Source organism: Numenius arquata, chromosome 22, assembly GCF_964106895.1.
Source record: "Numenius arquata chromosome 22, bNumArq3.hap1.1, whole genome shotgun sequence".
Lineage (NCBI taxonomy): Eukaryota > Metazoa > Chordata > Aves > Charadriiformes > Scolopacidae > Numenius > Numenius arquata.
The window spans coordinates 2,134,109-2,158,550 of NC_133597.1; the positions used below are offsets into that span (position 1 = coordinate 2,134,109).

Here is a 24,442-nt window from a genome sequence, read left to right on the forward strand (position 1 = left end):
CATCCAGCTGTGGGATTAAATTATTTAGCTGCCTCAGAGCAGGGTAAGTCTCAATAAACAGCAGGGAAACACCTTCAAGGCAGGGTAGTCCCTTAATGAGAAAGGGAGAGGAGCTGCATGGTGCCCACAGGGGAGTTCGCTGCATTTCAACATTAAACAAAACTCATCATGCTTTAGATGTCTGCAGCTGACACTGTCCACAATGTTTTTTGACCAGGGACTCTGAAAGGGAAGGGAAATACACTGGCCTGCACTTGCAATTTACAGGGCCCCTTTACCAATCTGCGATTATGTTCATCATGGAGAAAACATCACTCTAACATGATCTGTGAAGCAGAACAGGCATTACCTGCAGAAAGGACAACACTGCTGCATTCTCCATCTCCACTCAGCTCAGGATGGACAGAAAGGGAAAAGAATGCAGAGGAACAAAAGAAACTTGTCTGTAGCATCTTGGCTTTGTTGGATAACTTTCCAGGCACGGATTATTGACCAAAGGCGCAAGATAGAGACACACAATCTTCCAGAGAAACTGGAAATATACCTGGCCTCTAGGTCCCAAGCGTGTGTAGGGTTGCAGCTGAGCTCTGCACATACACCAAGGAGCTTGCTAGCAACTTACTTGTAATGCACAGATTTGGAAAGTACATCCTTGTATTTCAAGGTCTCTAGTCACCAAAAGAGCCACCTGTCCAGAAAAGATGCTCTATCAAAAGAACAGACACAGAATCAGCAAGGCAATTCCTGCAATACTGTAATTCACTGCTTGTGTTAAATTCAGTCCGACTTTTTATCTTGAACCTGTTTTTATACCCAAACAGTAGGTTTAGTAGCCAGCCACTCCCAGCCTTCTAAGATCACAATGCTGTGTTGGGATCAGACACCTTGGGACACTCTTTCACATTCAGGGACTTCTATAAATAAGCACCTAAGGTACAAAGAGGTAGGAGAGGAAGTACAGTTGCTGGATCAAAACAGAAAGCACGGAATTACAGGGTTTCTCGCTCATTTCCAATTGTGTCTGTGATGTGATGCATGTCCTTGGGAAGTCACTTAACCTCTCTGTACTGAAGGTTCTGCACTTGCAAAAGTGATTTTAATTTACATTTGCTATAATGTGAAGTGTGTGATGTGGCAGAGAGATCCCAAGTGTGAGACATGAGAGTGAATCTGTTTTTATGGTGGGAGAGGGACCTTTTTCCACAGCTGGGCAGTCTGTGGGTAAAACCAGTCAGTCAGGGTGGTGCTAGCCCAGCTGTGGGTAAAACCAGTCAGTCAGGGTGCTGCTAGCACTGAATGTAAAACTGTTCTTTGCTCCCATTATTAATTATATTATTAATATATACAGGTTATTATTAGCTTATGCCGGAGAAGGATCTGCTGCCCTCGAGGACCTAAGTGTAAGCTTGAGCTAAAGCAATACCTTTGCTAGCTAAAAATGAGACTGAGATATGCTGTGGAGGAGGGGATAGAGCATTTAGACAGTGAGGCGGAGCAATCAAAGGAGACCTGTGGCTGGCGTGAAGCTGAGGCTCAAGTTTCATACCCAGCTTGTTTTCCCTGTGATGACTGGTGCTGTTAAGCCCAAGAGGGATGTTAATTTTCTATGAAGAATGGAGTATGGGGGCAGAACAGTCAGGCGGGGGCTGAGCTTTGCAAGGATGAGGAACCACTAAGCACAAACAAAAATAAGCTATGCACTCTTAAGAAAGAATAAAATACACCAAGAGACTATCATTGCCACCAGATGAGAAAGCAAATAGCCAGCTACTGTTTGGTTTCAGCACAAGCCCCCACAGTTTTCCTTCCTTTTCAGCTTAAAGAGAGGAAAACACACGCCAGCACGGTCTACACGATGCACAGTCAGGCAGTCGCTGCCCAGGCATTTTGTACTGAGTCCATAGAGAGTCCAACAGAACTAATTTTTTTGTGCACCCTAAAGAGGGAAGCCGACAGCCATCTACGCTCCCCATGCAGTTACAGCATTCCCATCTCTGAAATTTCTTGGTACTTCTCACTCCTTCTTTTATGGTTTATTAGTCTCCCTGACAGAAGAATAAACAAATCAAAAAAGAACACTTTTAAAATTGTATCTTCCTGACCAAGATGAATCTCAGTCCCCTAGAGATTCAACCTACAGAACAAGATGAGGAAAAAAAAAAAGCCAGTCTGCTCTTTGTCAGCCTCTCCCAAGAAATATGTGTCCACAAAGCAGATTTCCAGGCTTTCCAACAGCCTTCAGATATTGAGACTTCATATGCTCAGAAGAGGAGTCAATTCTATAAAATAAACTATGCTCCACAACCTTTCTGCGGTTTATATTATTTAATGGTACAACACTAAAGTGCTGCGAAGAGAATAAAAACTCCAAGCTCAAAACACCAGCTGTAAACCAGCCACAAACTCTTCAAAAAATTACACCAATTTGCAGACCCCTGGCTGAGCTGCCCAGTACGCCCTTCTGTTCGTAAGCAGCTCTCCCACCCTGCAATCTCACTCATTTTTCTTCTTCTCTACTCCCCAAAGCACAGGAAAACATAACAATTCCTGAGAGATGCTGCACAAAAGCGTGCTGCCTTGCCCTGGAAAGGTCTGTGCAAGACTTGGGACATGCATTTACCTCTGTGAAGCCCTCCTGAAGAATATCCAGTAAATTCCCCCTGGCCAAACAAGCGAGCATTCTCCACGGGCCCACAGATGGGTGAGGGTCTCAGAGGACACAGGGCAGATCCTCCAGCTCTGGGCACGACCTCTTCCTCCTCCTCGCAAAGACAAAGAGTTGGAGCTCATCAGGAACCGCATTCATAGTCCCATATGTGCAGCCCGTTAGTGCACACAGATAGTTGAGCCAAAGTCAAGGCTTGCACTGGGCATGCTCGAGAGGGAGCTGCTGGGGGAGTAGCGGGAGAGATGTCATACGTTCCTATAGAAACGCTTCAGCTTACAAGATGCAGGCCCAGGACTGAGTTGGGGAAACATCTGAAACCCATTTCCAGCCGTCGTACTCACACAAAACCTGCTGCGTCAAAGAGATTTTCAAACCCACCAAACACAGCAAGCCCTGTATGGCGTGGGGGCAGGGAGAGAGTCAAAGAACGGCAAATAGCAGACGCCTTGCTTAGCTAGAAAACCAAAAGGAAAGATTGTAAGAGCTGCCAGCTTTAACCCTCAGCAATCATTCTGCAGCCCCAAAGAAACAACAGCATTGTCAGCAACCTGATAGAGACAGGAAGCTGCAAACCAGACCACAAAACAGCTCGTAACATTTGCACAGTACTCGGCATGCTCTAGCTGTCCTGGCAATTTTTCTTCAACAGAAGAAAAAAGAAAATTTTCAAACTAGAATCAAGGACAATCCCCAGCAAATTTTCTAAATCAATAATAACTGCATTCATTCCAAAAACAAGTATCAAATATCTCCAGGCAATCTCTCAAACTTAATCTCATCTTCCAGGAAATGCTCAGGGAAAAAAGAAAAAAAGGAAAATCTCTCAGAGTGGATGAAGACACCTTCTGCCAGGGGCTGTGGCTGCCAGTCCACAGAGCAACACTGCCGTAATGCCCAGTGATATCAGACTGTGCCTTCAGATTTTAAAATATCTGGCCATGTATTTCTAAGTGGGAGACACATTTAAAAACAAACATGTTTTTCTGCCTAAGTGTTGAAGCATCTGGAGGAAAAGGCAATTGCATAAGTTAAATATTTTACCGTCACATGGAGATGCAGCTAAAATACAGAAAGACAAGCAACAGGTGTATTTCCCTCTGTAACCAACCCAAGTAACTAAAAAATGTCAGTCCCCACACCTCTATGACATAAACTTTGAATTAATTATTCATGATTGCCTTACTTTTCATAATTCAGTGGGAATTGAGATTTTTATGTTTGCATTATTTGTAATATCACATCTGTTAAGCAAAACAACAGATCACTGTGAGGCTTTGCATAAAATCTTGTAAACTGGCAATGCTGGTGGTTAATGCTTTGATCCAGTTTACTTTTGAGACTCAAAATGCCATTAAATAGACAGCAATAAATATTTATCCCCATTTTTTGTGATGCAATTAAGTAGCTTACGCCCTTGCAATTTCAATAACATTTCATAGCAAAACTGAGTGTTTTCTCCATCAAACAGAAAGTGACCTAATTCTAAAAAAACAACAACCACAAAACACACTCTAAGCCTTCTCTGCAGACTTTATAATGCTATTCTTGGCTAATAATATAAAAAAAAAAAGTTACATTTATTATCTGTTTTTCACTACTACATAGTAAACATACATTAATAGAAGACTTCTAATATTAACAGGTAAGGATGCTGAGGTCATTTCTGGAACAAAAAAAAACAACTCCAGATGAAGTAAAATCAAATGCACTCTAATGCACAGAGAGGTTGCAGATGGCTGTTAGGTGTTCTCGGATTGTTTTTATAATTTGTTTTATGAATGTGATAGCAGATTAAATATCTTATGCTCATAATCCCTGCAAGCTCTAGATATTTACCCTTGTCCTTTGAGGAGCAGAGAAGCTACATGCAGGCAGACCCTAGCCGCAGACTTTACACTGGCGACATAACCCAAATTTACAGGATTAAAAAAATAAATAGGAATAAAGAGATAATGTGTTCAAACAACATAGAAATGCAAAACACAAGCAGGATTTAAATATAAAATGTACTGTTTAAATCATGATGAGATGATACACTGAGGACCACCAGTTTGTATGGCCCACCTCAGTGGCATTTAGTAGGTGTCCTGTTTCATTGGAGATAGGCAACAGTAAAGCACTTTTAGCATTTGTGCTCCACCATGTAAGGACTATAACACATTCGGGCAACAGCAGGATATAGAGATTGCTATTAAGTCACTGCTTGCAGTGCAACCTGCATTTGTCCATAGAGCTTGTATGTTAAGTCTTGGCAGGCGTCTCTAGTCTGTCGGGGATGCAGACTGGCTTTGTTCAGAAGTGGAACAAGGCTATTTGATCATCTGAACTCAAACCATTTCCAAGGCCTCTGCACAAGCTCTCTGTGGCACCAACCCCATTTAGAGCTTAGTGGTCATATGAGATATATAACACATCCTTCAATCACAGTGTGCTCCCCATGCTGTTGCATAGCAGGATGCATTACACGGCGCGATGGTGAGAGGGCTGTCAGCCACATCGATTGAGCAGCTGGCCTTGCATATAAACCACACAAAGCCCTGGACTTCCTTTCAGAAACACAGTGATGGATCTATATAACAGATAAAATAGTCAAATGTGGTCCAGAGAAGGGCAATTTCTCCTAGGCCAACTAAATACAGCAAATGAAAAAAAAAGCAATTACATAGTTAATATTACTGAGAAATGTTTCTCACCCCTACTCCCTATACCCTGATTTCCTGGCACAAATCAGAGGACCTAAAGCCAGATGTGTCACCCATAGTACATACAGTAGTGCCATCCCTGAGAAATGCAGAAATACTATCTCAGATGAACACGTTGGCAGAACTGTGAAGAAGTTGGTTTGGATTGGAGAGACTATTCAAGTCAGATGCCCCACCCTGCCTGCCTTTCCAATCAACCAAGAAAAGCTGGGACTGAAGTCCAAAATTCAGGTGGCCACTTTCAGTTTCATGTGCCTGTTACGGAGCTTCTACCCACTAGAAAACCAACACAGCGAAAGGCAAGTGTCCTCATTATACGTGCCAGGTTCAGATACAGGCCAGCTCGCAGTATGTTTTCCATCAGAGATTTTGTCATCAAACATTTGCTTCTACATGGGGTTTCTCATCTTTGAAACAGAACTGCCTTGCTTTGACGATATGTCAGAGAATAGAAACTAGGCCACTTCTGATGGCTAGACTGAGAGGCAGAGTATGCTGAGCCATTCTTCTGTTTATTGTGGTAACAAAAATGCGTCTTGGGTGTATGTGTGTGCAGAAAATACCTTTTAAAAATTAAATGCTTGATTTCCCAGCTTTGTGTTTCACTCTTAAGTTTCAAGCTTCTAGTAGCAGGAATCATATTTTTCTTTCAGTTTTATAACATCATCATAGACGCCTCTGAATGTTATCTTTGCAAGAAGCAAGCAAAACAGCCTCTCACTAAAACTAATGCTTCATAATTTTCCCTGAAGATGATTCCAAAATGAAGGGCTAGGGGCAACGATATGAAAAGGATGTCTCCATCAACTGTTCTGTGTGACCGACCTTGAAAACAAACATGTAGGACGGCGGTTTGGTTGGTGACATTGCCCTCTCCTGGCCAGTTTCAGCATAACCCTAACCCTTGTACTTGCCCCTGTTGAATTCCGGGCAAGGTGGATGACAAAGCCCTGTGACTGCTCCGTTTTCTGTTGTTGTGATGAGACTGTCGTCCTGTCACAGAAGCACCGCCAGTATCAACACGTAAGCCTTCCTTCAAGACTTCCATCCAAGGATTTTAAGGCACTTTATCAATATTCTCTACTTGTTTCTCTTAGAAAGAGAAAGATCAATGGCCACACTTCAGCTCTTGCTAACAAAATTTTGGCTGGGGAAATAAAAGCAACTGAGGCTGATTCAGTAACAAAGGCTGTGAGGTTTGTGAGGCCATGACTGCTGTAACAGCAAAAAGAGCTGCCTAATGTAACTAACACCTTTGTGTCTCCTCTCCCAACCTCCCCATCAAGCATCCAAAACAGAGGTCAGACACAAAAAGGACTCCTAGAAACTCACGGACGATGCAGCGGGCTGTGATGTGTGTTGGGGCACCATGTCCATCAGAGTTCCCATGCTGGATGCCACAGCTCAGCTCAGTGCCAAGGGGAAAGCACCAGCACTCCTTCCCCCTTGAAGCCTGAGGGGGAGAAAGAAATGTATTAAATACAAAGGAAACAATTTCCTTAGAGGGAGAACAGACTTACCAATGAAATGTCTAGATATAACTAAAACAAAGGAGGAAAGCTGCCACCTTCTTTCATTGCCTGCAGAAAGTTTACATAAGGGCTACAGTCTTAGGGAAATTTACACATTTTCGTATTTTCTTCTGCATGAAAAGTATGTATGGTGGACAGAATTCCCCTGAAACACATGTGAAAAAGATTCTCAATTACATTGGCTTACGCTGCACATAGGATTTAATTATCTCTTCCCATTTGTGGAGGAAGAATCCAAGTTCAACTGAAGTCAAATATGCCAGCCAAAGCTGTACTGGTCCCTAGTGTCAAATATTTGGAGTATTACTCGATTCAGTGCATTTGGCCCAGACAGCAAAGATTCATAAATAATTCTAGTTAACTTCCAAATACTGGAAGGAATATATTTAGGAATTTTCTGGTAATCTATCTTTGCTTAGTCTTACTTTAGAAGTCCAGAGTAAACTCTGGTGAAGGGAAAAGTGTGGGAGTTTGGAAGAGTCAACAGAATGGATAATGGTAGGATTCCTTGAGAAAGACTGAACGACAATAGGAATCACTGTTTTCAGTAATCATGTAAAGGTGGGCGGGAGTATAACTTAGGCAGATGGTCGCTGTTATCTTGGCTGTGTCATCCTGGGACATCTCTAGGGACCAAACATCAGGGGTAGGACAGGATGGGAGACAGAGGCAGAACCAAGGCAGGTTGCTGAATCTGCTCAGGGTGGAAGTACTTTGGGGCCTATTCTGCAAAGCAGGGCTGAGAGGGAGCGAGCAGGGAGACCTCGAGGTGTGGGGCCTCGGAGGGGCCGTGTGGCCCCAGGTGTCTCTGGAAGAGGGGTTAGCTTGGGGGGGATTGCAGCATGGGGTTCCCTAAGAGCAGGGCAGGTCCCGGGGTGGGGGACTTGGGGAACCGGGAACCGGGTCGCCATCCCCAAGGAGCAGGGGCATCCCGGCGGCTGAGGAGCCCCTGGGGAGGGGGTGGCAGAGGCAAAACCAGGGTCCCCATGGGGTGATGTGGGGTGATGTGATGTGGGGTGGTGTGGGGCCCCGCGCCCTGCCGGCCTACCTGACCCCGGCGCGGGCGGGAGGGTGCAGGCCCGGCCCGGGACCGGCCGCGACGCGTCTCCGCTTGCCATGGGGACGGAGGCGGGACGGGGCAGGCCCCGCGCAGGCCCCGCCCGGCCGCACAGGGCCCGTCCACAGCCGGGGCGGGGGAGGCGGGGCGCGGGGCGCGGGAGCGGGCGGGGAGAGCCGCCGCCCGGGGAGAGCCGCCGCCCGGGGACCGCTGTGCCGCTCTTCGGGCAGGAGAAGAGCGAGGAGTCCTCCGGCTGGGCCGGCCCCAGGCCCCCGGCTCTGCAGGCCCTCAGCCGGGGCCGCCGGTGCGCCCCCAGAGCCCCGGTGCGGCCAGCAGAACACCGCCTCCCCCCAAAGTGCAAATTTATTAGATAAAACTAAAAATTAAATCTTTAATGTTCAAGGAACATATGATACATTAACACTCATTTAACACCTAAACATAACAAGCTCGGGAAACACCGGAGATAACGCTGTTGGAAGCTTTTAATATTCAGTGCAAAACAAGTTCTTTAGAAAAGTGTTTATTGCAGAACATGTGGCTTTCACATTTTATCTATTTACGTCCTGGTAAACAGGCAAAGTTACTGTACTACTGTTCCTATCCAGAGCATTTGATTGTCTCTAAAATAATGCTGTTCTTCCAGAAACAACACCAAGTACTACCTACATATGGAAGCTAGAGCTCCTTAGGGAATAGGAGATAAACTACCACTCCAGGTTTTGAGGCACTTCTTAAAAGATAGTTTTTACTGTAGCTCCCATTCATTCAGAATACAAAAGGGCTGATCCACAGACCAACAGAACTAAGTGAAGTGACTACGTGAAAGCAAGTTCCTCTGAGCCAAACCCAGTCCTACCTATGTCCGTGGCAAAACTGGTTTAACTTGATGGATGTGCAAATGTACACCCCTCTGGGCCCAGGAGCTTTACCTTAGTGTCTGTGCAGCTCACTGTCCCCAGCCCCAGCTCTCCCGCTGGGTGAGGCAAAACTTCAGTACCAAACGCTGTGGATACCACTGTAAATAATGAGCTGTTTCACTTAAATTATTTTTAAAGATGACCTGTTGGAGTCTGCACCTTCTAGAAAACCTCCCTTCTCCTGAACTATAGTCCATATTTAATAATGTTTCTAAAAATCCAGTTTCTTGCTATGATGCAGAGGGCTTGACTGGGACTGAAGCCAGTGTCCCTTTGCAGTTCTTGTACCAGCGATTCAGTGCAAGGAGGTACATAAGTGCTGTCCAGCGTGAACCACATCTGGCAGACCATCTGACAGCTGGGCTAGCAGAACTGAGTGCTAGAGTGTCCCATGACTCCCTGACTCTTCTAAGTAAATCCTGTGCCCATTCAATCCTCCTCAGTTCAAAAGACAGATTTTCATGCTGGACATGGAATACAGCAAGAACTTGGAGGAGCAGAAAGAGGAATCCTTGGCACTCAAAAGAACCAGCCTTTCCAATAATGTAATGTTGTACCCATTCTAAATGAAGGGTCCTCTACTGCAGACCTTACAATGGCCCCACTGAGGTCAGCTGGATAGCATGGGCAAAAAAACCCTTTTCAGGTAGAAAAATATACTGTATCCATTATAAAAAAGGGGCCTTCTCCTGCAAATGTTACTCTGGCCTTATAATAGCCCTGCTGAGGTTTACTGGATAGCATGCGCAAAAAGGTAGAAAAATTGTAGGATTGGTCCTCAAAACACTTGCATCTTAGCAAACACTGCCCATACCAGCTTTATTTTTTGTAATGAGCAGGAACTCCTTCATGCTTTTTACATTTAGCTGAGCCATAATATGCAAAATTATGTAGGTTTATAAAATGCACCAGCATGTCCATTTTTAAACACTGGCAATAAGCAGGTTGTCCCACAATCTGCATTTAGGTATGGCAATGTGCCGAGCATTGATTTATAGTGCCTGAAGATGCTGCCTGGGAGCCCTGTTCAACTGCCAGTGCTGCAACTGCCAAATTCAGTCCAGTGGCAGAAGCCTTTTGGATGATTGCTATACTGCATTACTTACACTATTTTAAATCCATAAACAAAGTCTCAATGTGGTTAGGAGAAAACACCACATGGTATGTGCTCTATGTTACTGGGTTTTATAACTAAGACTGACAGTATGAAGTAAGAAAAAATGGAGGAAAAGTCCAAAGCCCTCTCTAAAATGGACCAGGATTCATTCCCAGTATCTCAGGCATGCAGACAGCTGCTGTACTCTAAGGACTGGATAACTGCGCTAAATATAGGCAGTGGCTTTTAAACGGCTGCCTCGTAGTTCAATTGCAAATTTTCCTTGTTTCATTTCCAGTCAGAGCCAAGAGCTCACTACTTACTTCTGTGCATGTTGGGGTAAGGATACATATCTGTACAGCCCTTCAGTGAAAGAAATTGTTCTGTACCTTTCGGTTAATTCTGCAGTTCTGGCCTTGTTTTTAGTGTGCTGTGTATAGTTATAAAACTCTGTTTTTTAAGAAAAGGGGATGCACATAGTGCATGACCGCAGTTACATTGGCAGGTGTTGGAGGAAGACAGTGCAGTAGACGCTGTTAAAGGTTTCATGCCATTTCTTCACAGGATCACCCACACGTCATTCTGCACATAGCAGAATTTTCTTAACATTGACATAAAATCCTGTGGCAACATCTCCCTTTTCCCAGTATTGAATCCTGCATGCCATGTTCCCAAATCCATCTGCAGAGCAGCACTCAGCTGGTCCTGTGGCACAGCAAAAACTTTCTCACTGCAGCTCTGAGCTGTGGTTTTAGCCTTCATCAGCCAAGGAGTGGCTCTGTCTCCCCACAGTGCTGGGAAGAGATGGGCTGCCAGCTTCAGAGGCAACTCTTCCAAGGGGGAGAGGTGTTTTTTGTCAGCAGAATCAGATAGGAAACTACTCATCATGTGAGAATAAATAATTGTGTGTCCTCCGAAGAGAAATGCAGGTGGAAGATACAGCCTCTCTGCACTTTCTTAAGGAGACTTGATGTGTCCATGAGGTTAGCTTGCATCTACAGCATCTCTAAGTCTGTGAAATCCTTTTGCTCCTGAAGTAGAAGGGGCCATCAAGCCTTTTATACCAGGGTCCCATTCTTACTGTCATATTTCAGCCTGGGCCGGGGGAAGTTGAGGGTGGCATACTCTGTGGCATTCTGCATTTGTAAGTTCTTCACCTCTGCTGCAGAGCGCTCCCGGACCTTGGTGAACACTTGGATGTCTGCATAATGAATGCTGTCATCCTGCTTTGTGCTCTTGGCTTTACTCACAGTGGCATAGACAGGATACTCCGGGACATCTTCATACGTTGGAGCCTTTGGGGAGAAAGAGCTCTGGAAGGTCAGCTCTCCGGGCTGCTGCTGTACATGCCTACCCCAGACCAGGCAGAGACACCCTGCACACCGCCCCCAGCCCATCCAGCCCTCTGACACCTCAGTCTCAGAGAGACATTTCATCCTACTGCTTCCACTGCATTTTGGGGGGAAAAAATGGGCCTACATCACTGTACAGCAATGCACATTGTTCCCACAACCATCAAAGCCTATACAGGATGAGACGCTTCATGGCCCTGAATAAACTGCCCCATGTGCTCCCAACCCATCTAGCCTAGGAAGTGGTGGTCAGTCAGCTCTTTCTTCTCAATATACGGTTAGGAAAACAACTCTGGAAAGCTTTTACCTTCCTGTCAGGCTGATGCTGTTGGGTCTCCTGTCTCACATTAGTTCCTGAAAAAGAAACACCAGCAGATCAGGTTAACACAACTGTTTATTGTTCCACCTTTGAAGGCAGAAATGCAGCATCTGGCCCATGGGCTCTCCCCACTGGACACAAATCAAATTTCCCTCTCATCTGACACCCTCTATTCTAATGCTGTCTCTGAGGACTGCCTCCAAAAAGAAAGTCTGGGCTTGTTTCTTTGGAAAAAATAAGGTTTCCATGGATGACAACATGCTGTGGACCGCAATGTTCTTGGCAGAACCTAGGAGGCAGACACAGCACAGAGAGCTTCCTTGTCAGGCCCTTGGAGAAGTCAGATCCAGTTTTAACTTTGTTATTTCCTTTGCTGCCTGGCAAACATAATTTGCCCAGCATGATCCAAAGGCCATAGGACACAACTGGGCTACTTAGGAAGTGCACTTTATTCTGGGGGACTGATGTCAGACGGATGTTTGCAGCTCTTACAGAAGTTTGATGCAGCTTCTGCTATTCTGCCATTTGAGAGTACTCACACGTGTTTTGATGTGAGAGTCTGGTATTTTAAAGATATTGCTGAAGTCCCTTCCCTCCCCCTTGTCAAGTCCCATGGCACATCTTTGCTTTAAGGTTTAAAGAAATCTTGCGTCTTGCTTCTACCAAATTTCTCTTGAGGAAGATTAGGTACAAAAGAGTATGGGAGGGGATCTCAGCCTCAGGGATCCAGTTCACAGTCAGCAGTGACTAGTATCAGCTAACTAGGGGCTCAGTCACACCTCTTCTTGTCCTCTAAAGCATTTTCACAAATCCTTACCTTGCTTTTCTTTCTTTCTTTTAAAAGGCGAAGGACAATTCCTGAAATCAGAGAGAGATGTCAGCCCTGAAAATCCCCAGCCTCTGCTCTCATAACATGCAAACCCAAATACACCACCCCAGGATACCACATCTGTGGGTAATAAGACAGGCTCAAGAAGCGTCTCGGAGAAGAGCTATTGAGCCAAGCCAGAACCTGAGTGACTCTTTCAGGAAAAAAGTCCAAAGGGGAGACATGGGAATGTGTTTCCTTCTTCTGTGACACACCTACCATATCCCACAGGCGCCCCCAAGTCTGCTTGCCCTTCAGCCCTGCCTGGATGTCCAATATGCACATGCATCAGAGTGAATGAGAAATTTCACTGTAGTTTTGCAACTACATTTCCACAGCTCTATGACCAATGATGCAGGGTGCAGAGCATGATCTCAATTGGCACAAAACCCTTCTCTTAGGGCCAGATGCTCTGATAGCCCCGTACCCTGCGCTTTGGACCCCTTGCCCAAGGTGCAACTGTGCACAGACCTTGTGCTAATGTAATGTTTCAGACAGTTTTCCTGTTCTCAATTTTCCACTTAAAACACAACCAAACCAAACAAGCTATGCACTTAATATAAGCCACGCCAAACCCTAATCTTGGTTGTACCTGTGTGACCAGAAAGAGACATGCCAAATACAGCTATATTCCAGCCATGGAATGAGCAGGAGCCAAACTCATTCCAGCTGTAACAACAGAGCCAGGAGCTGAGCTCCTGCCAGCCGGTGCTGGCAGGGGAGCGCAGGCAAAGCAGAGACGCGTCACATTGTGGGCCAGATGCATGAAGGAAATGCTATCGTTGCAGCACGCTCGGAGGGCTGGAGGAGAGCAGGTGCCAGCCCTTGTACGACTCCTCCTGCGTACGCGTGTCCATCTGGTGCTGGCTGCCAACCAGCACAGTGTGCAGCTGAGGGTCTCAAACGGGTCTGTGTCTCTGCCGCAGCACAGGCAGCAGCTGAAAGTGGGCAGCTAGCACTTTTAATGAGGCTACAGAGTTACCAGATGGTTCCCAAGAGGCATTAGGTGTCCCACACTGTGTGCATTTGCCAGAAAGTCCTGCCACAGGCAGGAACAATGCAGTGCCTGAGGCAGAGCTCTGCCTTTGCTGGCTTTTAGAGGCAGTTTCAATGGGTGGGTGAGCAGGACAGTGTGTGCGGTAATGCCTTTGGCACCCTAATGGCAAAACAAAAAAAGCATGAATGTGGTCAAAGAACTTGGAGACCTTCAAAATTACCAGTAATGATTAACCAGGCTTGCTAGACCTGGAAAGTCAAAGGCAGCCTTGGGGAAGCCCATGCGCCTGTGCAGAAGGATCCAGCACTGCTTCTCGTGTCTCTGCTGTGTGCTGCTCCACGGAAGCACCAATGGCCCTCCAGTCCTTGATGGACAAAATCTGGGGGGGCTGCCCCCAGGAGTTAGGGACCTAGCTCAAGGCAGCATTGCTTTGTCTTGCGGTGGTTTGCACTTGGCTGTTGCAACTCCCTCCTCCACTGTCTCTAGGAGCTTGTGGGGTCTCCAGGGCCCTCCTTGCCAAGGCTTGTGTGCTAGGGCACTTTGTATTCAGTCACGTTGTGCAATGTAATTAAAATAGCACCATTTGAAGCAAAATCAGCAGGGTCTATATCCTCTTTCCTAGCAGGCAGGTCGCAGTATCAGTTTTCCAAGCCGCTCTGGCTTGTTTTGGTTGCCTGCCTTTGTAGAGAGAACATTAGCAGCCAGTGTGTAGGTTGGAGCTATTCTGAGGCTGTCTGCAGGCTAATCACAGCCAGGCAGGAGATGGCATCTCCCAGACTCAGATCTGCGGTAATTAGGACGGATGTGGCAAGGGAAGCAAGAGTACAGCAAACCTCCCCCCTCTTCTCAAAACCAGGTCAAACATGTTGTAACTAACTCACAGCCTGCCAGGAGCACATTGTATTCTACATGACAGCACACATGTCCCTGCTCCTATATTACTTATTCCTCTTTCCCCATGTCAATGCCAACCTGATTTCTGCCCTACATAAACCTGCTTCACAGTGGGTCCTGAATTTTGGCATCTTTTGCTGTCCATGCACACTGGAGGCCCTGAATACTAAAGGAAGTGGTGAGAATACCTGCAGCCTGCCCTCCACAAGGCCATACTTGCAGAGGTACCCAGACCTGAGGGCACACTTCTCTTCATCAGTAACTTTATTCTGTGAATAAATTTGCTGTAATGGCTTTTCTTTAAAGACTCCAGGAACCTCCTCAGTCTCTTGCTCTTTTCTCTGTAGTGATCGTGGCAAAGATCTTCTGTCCAGGAGAAGGTGGGTGTCTAACTCCTCTGAGCCCTTTTGCAAGTCTCAGCTTTATTTAGGAAGCCCATCTCTTTGATGACACAGCTGCAGTGCTGAGAAAATATACAGAACTAAAAGCAGTATATATGAAATACCTGAACTAAAATTAAATACCATTTTTTTTCCTCTGTTACCAAGGCAAACCTATGAATCATGCAAACTTCTGCAGTGGGGCTTCAGTGCACCAGTCTGCTCTTGATTGTGGCCCTCTGTAGGTGTCTCCCAAGCCCATGTTACCAACTGCACATTGCCACAACTGCCTGCTAAGAGCCTGTTTGAGTAGCCCGCACAGTACAGGGACAGCCTGGGAGCCTGAGGCCCTTCTTCATCCATGTGTTTCCATGTGCAGGACAGGGAAAGATGCTCCTGGGAAGAGAGCTTTGCTTTCTCGCTGCACAGTCTGTAAGGTAGATGTTAGCACTTGAGTCCCACAAGGATGGTTGGTGTCAAAACGGTCTTTGGCCGGAGCTTTGCCCCCTGCTGCAGGAATCTGCCAGAAGGCAGTAGTGACACCATCAGAAGAAATATCATCCCAGCTTCTTACTTTCCATGCAGCCTCTCGGAAAAAATCAAGTGGGACCCAGGAGTCCTGGTCCAGTAGCCTTGCGGGAGCAGAATTTGATGTTGCCCCAGCGAAGCCAGCCTGCCATCATGCTGTTCCCCAAAGGGAGCAGAAAGCTGCTCTCCTGCCTGGCCCTGCATTGATGAGTGACTTTCAGATTCTGGTTTATACTTCCTTTTGGAGGCAGAAGTGTTTGTGCATGGCCTGGCATTGTCTGGACGTGAAAGTGCCACCACAGTATATGCTGTAATGCTAGTGTTTGTAATTCAGAGTCTCTGGCTTTGCCAGCCCGTGCTGTAGCAAGGCTCTCCCCACCACACAGCATCAGTAGTGTGCCTGGCAACTGCAGCTCTGCTCAAGGAAACCAGCCTGTGCCCCAGGCTTTCCCTGATCAGGCCCTTGTCCCTTGCGGTAATGAAGCTGATGTCTTGGGTACCTCATTTACCCTCTGCCACAGAGTAGAGAAGGTGGAAAAAGGAATTTTTGGTGAGGGATATGTCAAGAACCAGCCTTCCATCTCCCACCTACAGCTCCTGTTCCTAAATCCCAAACTCCTCTGCCCTCCAGTTCAGGGCAGAGGTTGGAAGGACCTCGGTGTCCTGAACCTCCTCCCCTGCTTCAGCCACTAGGTGATGCTGTGCCTCCTGTAATTATTAAAAAGTGCTGATGAATTCCTCATACTTTTAACAAATGCAGCGTTGGAGAGAACGTCCTCGGACCTTCATCTGATATTCATGGCTCTCCCCCTTGTACCACGCTCAGAGCTGAAACTATTTCCACTTGGCACCGAATGATTCTCCACTGTGTCCTTTTTCTGTAAGCAGGAGGTCTGGGGCACAACATAAACCAGGAGGGATTAAACTGTCATCCTCCCTCCCAGGGAAAAAGAGCAACATCATCTGAAAAACATGGCCAGGATTTCCCAAGTGAAAATAAACCCCAGACAGACACAGGCAGGGAGGGGGGCCGGAGGAGCTGAGCGCAGGATGGGGTAGCTGACCCACGAGCCCATAGTACCAGCACTGCCCCAGGGACCCCTCCCTGCAGTATGCCAAAGGGACACATAATGGTGTCTACCTGGCTGGAGACCACTGGGGCAAGGACAGGGATTTTAACTAGATCCTTCCTAGAACTGAGCTATTCTCAGCTGCTGGCATGGCTGCGGGAACCCAAGCTGCCAGTCCCGGCAGGTGCCACAGCCCATCTGGACTGAGAGATGTGAGCAACAAAGCCCCATTGCCTCCCTCAGTCCTGCCTTTGGCAGGCAGGGGCTCCGCCAACTCCCGTCCCCATCCCTGTCCTGGCACATCAGTGACCCCACGCCCCTGCTCTCTGTTTCTGTGTGCTCTGGCAAGGTTCAGGGCTAAGAGCCAGCCGGGAGCCCTGGCAAACCCAGTGCAAGGGAGTAAAGCTTGCCAAGTCCACCCAAACTTCCACTCGGGCTGCCCACAGCTTTGTCTGCCATCCCCACACCTGGCAATGCCGTACTCACCGTGGTCGCCCGCAGCTGCAGAGGTTGCCCATGTCGCTCCTTTCTCCATGAAGCAGAAGTGTTTTCTGGACAGGGAGAGCTTGTATTTCCTGGTTCCTGCTCAGCCCCTGGCTATTCCAAGGGAGTGTCTGGCAGTGTCGGATTTCTCTCCATCGCTGCAGAGACGCTGTGCTAGGCCCGTGCATGCCATCTACTGGAGGGCTTGCCCTGGGCTCTCTGCGTCCCCGGGGCTTGCCCTCATCTCTTGCTACCCAGGGAGGAAAGGGCAAGGTGACAGCATGCCTCCAGGCCTCAGTCCTGGGGCTAAAATTCTGCTTTGTACAGTGGATGTCCCTCCGCTATCCCTCTCTCCCACCAGCGCCATCCTGCTGATACCAACAGTGATGCAAAAGAGGATGGAGGAGGGACTTCAAATGTTCCTGAACAAAAGAAGAAAGCCTGGGGTGAGAGCTCTCGGTGCTGTTCCTGCTGTTCATCATTGCATCTCAAGCAGGATGTCAGACAAATGTGTGGCATGGGCAGGCATCATCTGGGAAAGAAAGCGTATCTTCTTGGGAGGGAGGTGATGCTCCAGCGAAAGTGAGAGCAGGCTTGCAGGTCTGCTCTCAGCTGAGCTCTAGTGCTGCTGCTTCTGCTGCAGCCAGAAAGGTGTATGCAACCTCAGGGACGTTACTTGGAATGCAGGGGTTTTTTTAAGCTACCGAGATTTGTGCTTTTGAGAAAGACAGGATCCCATGAGGGACCTTGCGTTATTAAGAACCTGCAATACAGCTCTTAGGCTTATCCCTCCACATGTCAACGAGGAACATTAATGTGCAGTTTACATCTCTACCCGTGTTGAGAGCTGTTCAGACTGTGGCTGGTCATTCCTGGGCTTAACAACAGGTGGCCGGACTCTGGCAGCTCTAAGACAGCTGATACCCAATACTGAAAGATACCACATTAATGTAGTCCTTGAGCAGAAACTGTGCCCCGCAGCTTTGATTTGGCAGTCAGCTCCAGTTCTGTGCAGGCCTGAATGCCTCATGGGATGTGCTGACAAGTGGGTAAGTATTAACTCACCTTTTTGGTGGGCTATCTCAGGAACCAGCCCTAGTCCCCTACTCCTACACCTGTACCCACGTTCTCAGCTAGGCTCACAGCATCATTTGTCATCTGCCCAAGTGCAGAGGAAAGCTTGTACCTGTCCAGAAGTGACAGGAGCAGAAGGGTTCTGCTTTGGAAGGACCACAGGGTACAGCTGCTCTCTTAGCTGATTCCTGGATGAGCTGCACCGTGACCAGCAGAGCCCGAGTCTTGCTCTGAAACTGCTCCTCAGCATGTGACTGTAGAAAATTGCACAGCTCAGCCTGTGCAGGCTACAGCACCCCAGGAAGAATTTAGGATTGGATTTATGCAGGCAGATAGGATTTGAGACCAGGTTCTCAGGGTCCTGCAAAGACCGGCTAGCCCTGCTTGGGAAGTTGCAGACTGTGTGTCTCTGGGTTTGTCACAGACACTGTTGATTTAATGAGCCAGTGTCTGTTTTGATTTCTGGGATAACTTGGGCTTTGTTGCTTTGTGGAAAAGGAAAAAAAAAAAGGCTGAGAGCCTGTTCCCATCAGCCCCTTTCACAAATACTGGAGCTGCTGGTTTGAGCTCCACCAGAGAAACAGAAAGGCATCAAAAACATTGGCAGAGCTGGAGAGCATTTGGCTGCCACTCTGCATTCCCTCCTTGGTCTGTGTCTGCAGGGATGAAAGAGAGCCTGGCTTCCAGCATTCCTGCTCAGCAAACTGATCAGGCTATTTTGTGCAAGGTCTGACAGGGTGCAAAGGAACAACCCAGTGGCTGACACCAGGCAGTGCCAGCCCCTCTCACTGCATCACTGATTGGGGCAGCTGTCTTCATGCACTCAGGGACATCGTCTGGGTAACAGGCTGTGCAACTGGCACAGGATGAGCCTGCAAGTGCCCAGCAATAGAGAATGAACTCGTTGGAGAGCAAAGACAGGACTAATAAAAGCCAGAGGGAGAACAGAATTGTGTAACGACTACTAACACTGTGCATTTCTATTGCAATGTCAAGGTACCTCAGACTTTGAGAGACTGGGACCACACTGTGATAGGTGTGGTACAGGCACACAACAAGTTAGCATTGTCTATAAAAAATGAAGGAGAGAGCTCTGAAGTGTTTTGGGCTCTTTTGTCTTAAAATCCACTCTTGGTGCAGCCCCAGCCCTGGCAAGTGCTTTTTTCAGCCTCCTGTGGTTCAGCAACGCGCAATCCTTGTGTTGTAGCGTCAAAGCAAGGCCAGGTGGCATTTAATGCTCTAGCGTGTGCCATGTCTGCATTGTGTGTGTATGCGCATTCCTTCAGCCCTTTGCACAGCTTGCAGGTCATATGTTGGCCATCCTCCCTATCCCCAGTCCAGTGAAGATGTTTATCCTAGGGACAAGAGGCCTGCAGTGAGCAAGGGGACCATCGATCCTTCTTACCAGCACAGAAGATGCCAGATCAGAGGCAAAGAAAAGCGTTTTATAGCTGCTACTCCGAAGTGAATCCTTTAATGGTAGGGCACAAAGGAAATTATGGCCGTGCCTGAGCCCACACGCAGACACAGGTCTCTGCCCTCACCACAGGCATGTGGGCTCAGGAGCTCAGCCCTCCTGGAACTCAGGTATGTGCTGCTGTAATGGGATGCAGTATGTATCCGGTGCAGTGCATGAGGCTGATGCAGTGTGCACTGAGGAGCAGAGAGAGGCTTGAAGACAGGGGAGCACTTGAGGACTAGGCTGTTCCTGCCCTTACAAGCAGCTGCTTCAGGTGATTGAAAGTCACTAGTCCAGGATTATCTTTGGAATTATTATTAATGACTTAGACAAAGCCTGTTGGAAAGGTGATTTTTATTTTTGCAGTGTCTGAAATACTGGCAGCAGCTTATCTGGTCCTACTTCATGAGTAAGGGCATCCCTCAGCGATACAGACTGTGAGTGTGGGTATCTGATCTGCACCGGGGGGGGAATGGAGGCTTAGCCATCCTCCTGTTTGCTCTCATGAGGCTGGCAGGCAGCACTGCTCTTAATTTAACTCTGATTCTCATTGCTGGCAGGGACCCTGAGAGGTAGAAAATAGCTGCACAGTGATTCACTCTGGTCTAGATACCACGTTGCCTGGCAAGGGTGAAGGAGCAGCCTTATACCAGTGTTTCAGCAACTGAGGAGGTATGCTGCATGGGATAGAGTCCTGAGCAGGGCATTTCTGGCCCTATGTATTCATGGAGGCAAAATGCAGAAGCCTACAGGTCATATCCCAGCAGGGAGAGGGAGAAGCTCTGTCACAGGGACTTCGGAACCTCCTCTCTCCTCTGTGGGAGGGCTGCACTGAGGCATGCCAGGGACCCCCATATTTGGCCAGTGACACAGCATTTTGGCTGCTTGAATTAGCTCTAGCAAGACAAGGATTGCAACTGGCACCGGCTGAGCCGCTAGGGCCATCCAAGGCAGCAGCTGCCACCGATAGCAGCACACACGATTCCTGGCTGAACATCACAAGACTATGGAGACATGTAGACGATAGCATCATGGTGTCTGCAAAAGGGGCCAAATTCATCCACTCTGTAGCTCTACATAGAGTAGAGTCCTTTGCTGGGATGCCAGCAAGGCACTTGGGATCTGAGCAGAGCCTTTCCCTTCAGCATTCTGGGATTCACTCCCCTCACAAGGGCTGAAAAGTTCTGTGTGTGAATAAGCCTATGTCCCATAAACTAGAGGGCTGAAGCAAGCAAATACCATGGCCTGGCATATTTTTAACTTGGGCTAACTCCAGCTGCATGTCTGGAAATGCACAGGGAGCTTCCAAGAGCCCATCACTCTACATATTTTCTCCTTGAGGCTACTGCCCACTGATGACTCCCTACAACAGCAAGCAACTCCAGTTGCACCTGAACCAGGAGGGCTAATCACAGAGGTCCCCCTGGCTGCCCCATGGACAGAGTCCCTCCAAGTCCCTGCTGATGCCGTTTCCACAGGTGAGCTCAGTGTGAACTCTCCACTGCTCTGCTCCCCGCGTCTGGAGCAGCTATGGCACTGTCCATCCTTCCTGCTGCAGAGTAGCTTGGCCAGAAGCAACATGAATCCAAGGCAAACAAGAGAAGATCAGAGGCAGATTTATTCCTCTTTCCTCCTGAGAGCTGCAGGCACTTTTACAGGCCAACAAGCACCTTCCATCTCCATAGAGGTCAGCCACCACCTCAGAAGCGAGGCACTGGGATCATCTCTTCCCTCTTCCCAGTACCCTTCTGGGCTAGAGCACAGTGGCTGTTTAACAGTCCACTACGACATAGCCTCACAGTTTAGGGTAAGAGTGACCCTTGCCATTTGGGGTGAGAGAAGAACACCCTGCATGGTACTCAATGAGCACTTGACCTAGGAGAAAACTTGCATTACAGTCCCTCACACTAAAACTTTAGTCCCCCTCTTTTTTCAGTTCCAAGTCCCTTTTTCCAGCCATCAGTCTTAAGATGCAGAAGTCTGGCATATATATGGCTGCCTCACAGCCCTGCTAAACACTGATGGTGAGAAATAAGGGTCTGGCACCACGGATTCCCCACCCCTTTCCCCCCCGCCTTCCCTGTGCAAGCCCAGATCTGCCCTTTAGGACTCTTCCTTCCCTTTTCCTTCCTCAGACTGTTCTTCTTTCCCCACTGGCTGCTCCTGTTGGGTTATCTTCACCTCGTTGACTCTGGCCTTCACCTCCTTTCCTGTCCGGGGAGCCACAATGCTTAAGATGCCATCGTGGGACAACGTGGCTCTCACCAGCAAGGGGTCAACATCCAGAGGGAGGATGTAGGTCCTGGTGAACTCTCGGGAGATGAAGCCATGACGATCAGCCTTCTGTGGGTGCTGCCCCATCACCTCCAGCAGGTTGTCTACGGTGCGGACAGTGAGCTCATCCGGCAGGAAGTGACAGACATCCAAGAACACCTGGAATTTGTGCTCGTTGAGGCTGATCTCAGAGGTGCCTCGATCCAACTGCTTATTGATCCGAGGCCTGATGTAGTAGCCGTGGTACAGGGCAGGGGCTAAAATCTCACATGGGGACACACCTGAAAATGAGACACAGTGAGGAGTGTGGGGTTTCCAGGGGAATGAGTTGGAGAAGGATGGTTGGCAGCAGATAGGGGAAGGAGACAGGAGGAGGCTGGGACCTGGTAAACACCTTGGATTTACTACCACCTCAGCAGAATATGGATGGAATCCCTTGTCGTTCCTACCTTTGTGTCTCTAAACCACACTCAGAGCCAGTTGCCTGCCAACCACTGCCTCTCGCCACACAGCTAGCAGCTGCCAGCAAGCCAAGGAGCTGGTATCCAGCTTGTCTGCTGGGTGGACAGGGAGGGACCAGTAGGTGCAGTGGGTGCTCTGCAGTGCAAAGCCCACAGCCAGGGATGGGCATGGAAAATGCTGATGGTGAAGAAACTGCCCTGAAGAACTAAAGGCCTTTTGTGTGCCATTGTCCAGGGGGCTTTCCTTGGAGCTTTTTTCCTTTTCACGCTGTTATGCTGGTGCTGAATGGTTCTGCTGCTGCCCACATTCCTTCCCCTCTGCCAGCCACTGCCAGGCTTTGTGCTGAACACCCCAGCTCAGCTTTTCTCCACATCCCCCGGCTGCAAAAACTCCATCCCCCAACCCCCCCGGAGCATTTTGCTCCATGTTTGCACAGCATATGCATGAATGCCAGACCATTAGGGGCATAAGGGAGGAACAGGAGAGACTGCAGTAGGCATGGATGAAGGAAGTGGACCTGAAGAAAGAGACCCTGGCTATTCCCCTGATATTGCCCTCCTGATTTGGCCTAAGTTCTTATGCTCAAAATCCTTGGCTCCTGCTCTGGAGCTCAGTCTCCCCAGAGGGACTCCACCAGCGCTCCTGCACCAGAGGAGAGAAAGGTGCTGGGGGGGATCCCATCTCCTTTCTTACCTTCTCCAAAGTTTTGGTCGTAGATCTTGCTAGGGTTGGCAAACTCGTACTCCGAACTCATGGGGTAGGCGTGGGGGACAGTCCGTGCAGCCATGGCGTGTCTGGGAAGGGGACCTTCCAAGCACTCACTGCCTCTGAGAGTGAAGGCTGCAGATTGCAAGGTTTTAATTGGGCGAATTCCACAGGGAGGAGTGTGTGATAAAAAGATGGACCAAAATAGCCACACGCACAGGCCCCAGGATGCCTCGCCAGGGTGACGAGGGAAGCTTCTCACTGCATTCCAGCAGGGAGTGCAGGCACTGCCTGTAGTCAGGGACGCCTTGGGAAAATCCTGCACCTCCTCGCAGCCTCTAAGATCCCCTCCTTGAGCAGGGGGTGCAGGAGGCAAACGGGCAGCCAAGTACAGCAGGGAGGCACAGAAGTGAGCTGAGGGAGGCTGAAGTAGGAGAAAGCAGGACAGACCCCAGACTCTGCTGCCTCAGGTGCCTCCAAAGGAAAGGGCCAGCAAGAAGACACATTGTTTAAGGAGTCCCTGACACCGGTCCTGCTGACCCTAAAGCACTCCATGGGGACAAGGCAGTAGCTAATGCTGGCTGGTGCTTGATCTGGTTGTGCAAAGTCACATGAAGTCACTATCACACCCATCGCCCCCCTGTGAGCTTAGGGCCCAAATCAGCCCCTCCGGTAGCATGCACAAAGGAGCTTGACTTTCACAGAAGCCGAGAGGACAGCTCAAGCCTTTTGTTCCTATGGGGAGGAACCAGGATCCGGATCCCACTACTGACTCCTCCACATCCTGAACACTGCTGCTGCAAGCTGGCTGTGCAGACTCTTCCTGACCAGGGCTTTGGCACAATATAATAAGACCCGGAGAAACACTTGTGCCAGTGACCATGAGTTAACCAGGGATCTGAAGCTGGCATAGATCCATTTTTATTGAACTCGGGGTAGGGAGGGCAGGGAATAGTGCCCAGTTAAGGTCCTCGTACCCTGAAACCAGAGATTTCTTTGAGTCCATGTCCCTGCAGTGTGAGAGAGCAGGTGCACTGTTGTTGATGTAATGGGGAATTGGAGAAGTTATTTATGGCGTGAGCTGTTGCACAGAGCAAATTCTGCTCCCTATTCTTGCAGGCAAGCTGAGAGGAAGAGAGTCAGACCCTTTCGCAAAGGACTGCTGGTCCTAGCAGTAAGAATGATATGCCTCTGAGCCAGTAATGGTATTTAAGTTGCAAGCTCTCAAAGGCAGAGTCTAGTTCTTGCCGTTTAAAGACAGTTGCTAGGCTGAACCCATTCCCATGATTTAGGTTCACAGGCAAGGCAGGAATTAAAATATATGTGTGAATTAAGACATATCAGGAGCGTAATTATAGGAAATCAGTTTGCCCTCTGAATAAAGCAGGCCGGTGGCTTCCTTTGCCTTAAGAAAAAGCAGAGTTCTTCCTAGACTGGTGGGTGATGTGGGGAGCTGAAGTCTCAGTGCTGGCAGTGGGAACAACAGCCCCTTGTCATTTTCCCTGTGAGCCAAAGATAGGAGCTGCATTGATCCTGCTGGCATCCAAAGCAGCTGGGAACATCCGCCAAGCCTGCCTGGGACTCAGCAGATAAACAGCACGT

At 48.4% G+C, this 24,442-nt stretch overlaps 3 protein-coding genes across 3 annotated transcripts in view; all 3 read right to left on the reverse strand.

Annotated features, from left to right (window-relative positions):
* Positions 1–2,820, reverse strand: part of DIXDC1 (DIX domain containing 1) — a 37,129-nt gene extending 34,309 nt beyond the window's left edge. The window contains exon 1 of the mRNA XM_074162393.1: positions 2,621–2,820. Within this exon, the coding sequence (XP_074018494.1) occupies positions 2,621–2,680 (60 nt within the window). The 5' untranslated portion in view covers positions 2,681–2,820. The remainder of the gene's footprint in view (positions 1–2,620) is intronic.
* Positions 2,821–8,337: 5,517 nt separating this feature from the next.
* On the reverse strand, positions 8,338–16,965 carry C22H11orf52 (chromosome 22 C11orf52 homolog). Its single transcript, XM_074162511.1, has 4 exons — positions 16,870–16,965; positions 12,464–12,504; positions 11,635–11,681; positions 8,338–11,270 (listed from the first exon to the last, which is right to left on the reverse strand). The coding sequence occupies exons 1-4, from the start codon at positions 16,899–16,901 to the stop codon at positions 11,034–11,036; spliced, it is 357 nt and encodes a 118-aa protein (XP_074018612.1). The 5' UTR covers positions 16,902–16,965; the 3' UTR covers positions 8,338–11,033.
* A 2,775-nt stretch (positions 16,966–19,740) lies between these two features.
* HSPB2 (heat shock protein family B (small) member 2) lies at positions 19,741–22,964 on the reverse strand. Its single transcript, XM_074162501.1, has 2 exons — positions 22,829–22,964; positions 19,741–21,954 (listed from the first exon to the last, which is right to left on the reverse strand). Exons 1-2 carry the CDS (start codon positions 22,920–22,922, stop codon positions 21,503–21,505), a joined length of 546 nt encoding a protein of 181 aa, XP_074018602.1. The 5' UTR covers positions 22,923–22,964; the 3' UTR covers positions 19,741–21,502.
* Positions 22,965–24,442: the final 1,478 nt, after the last annotated feature.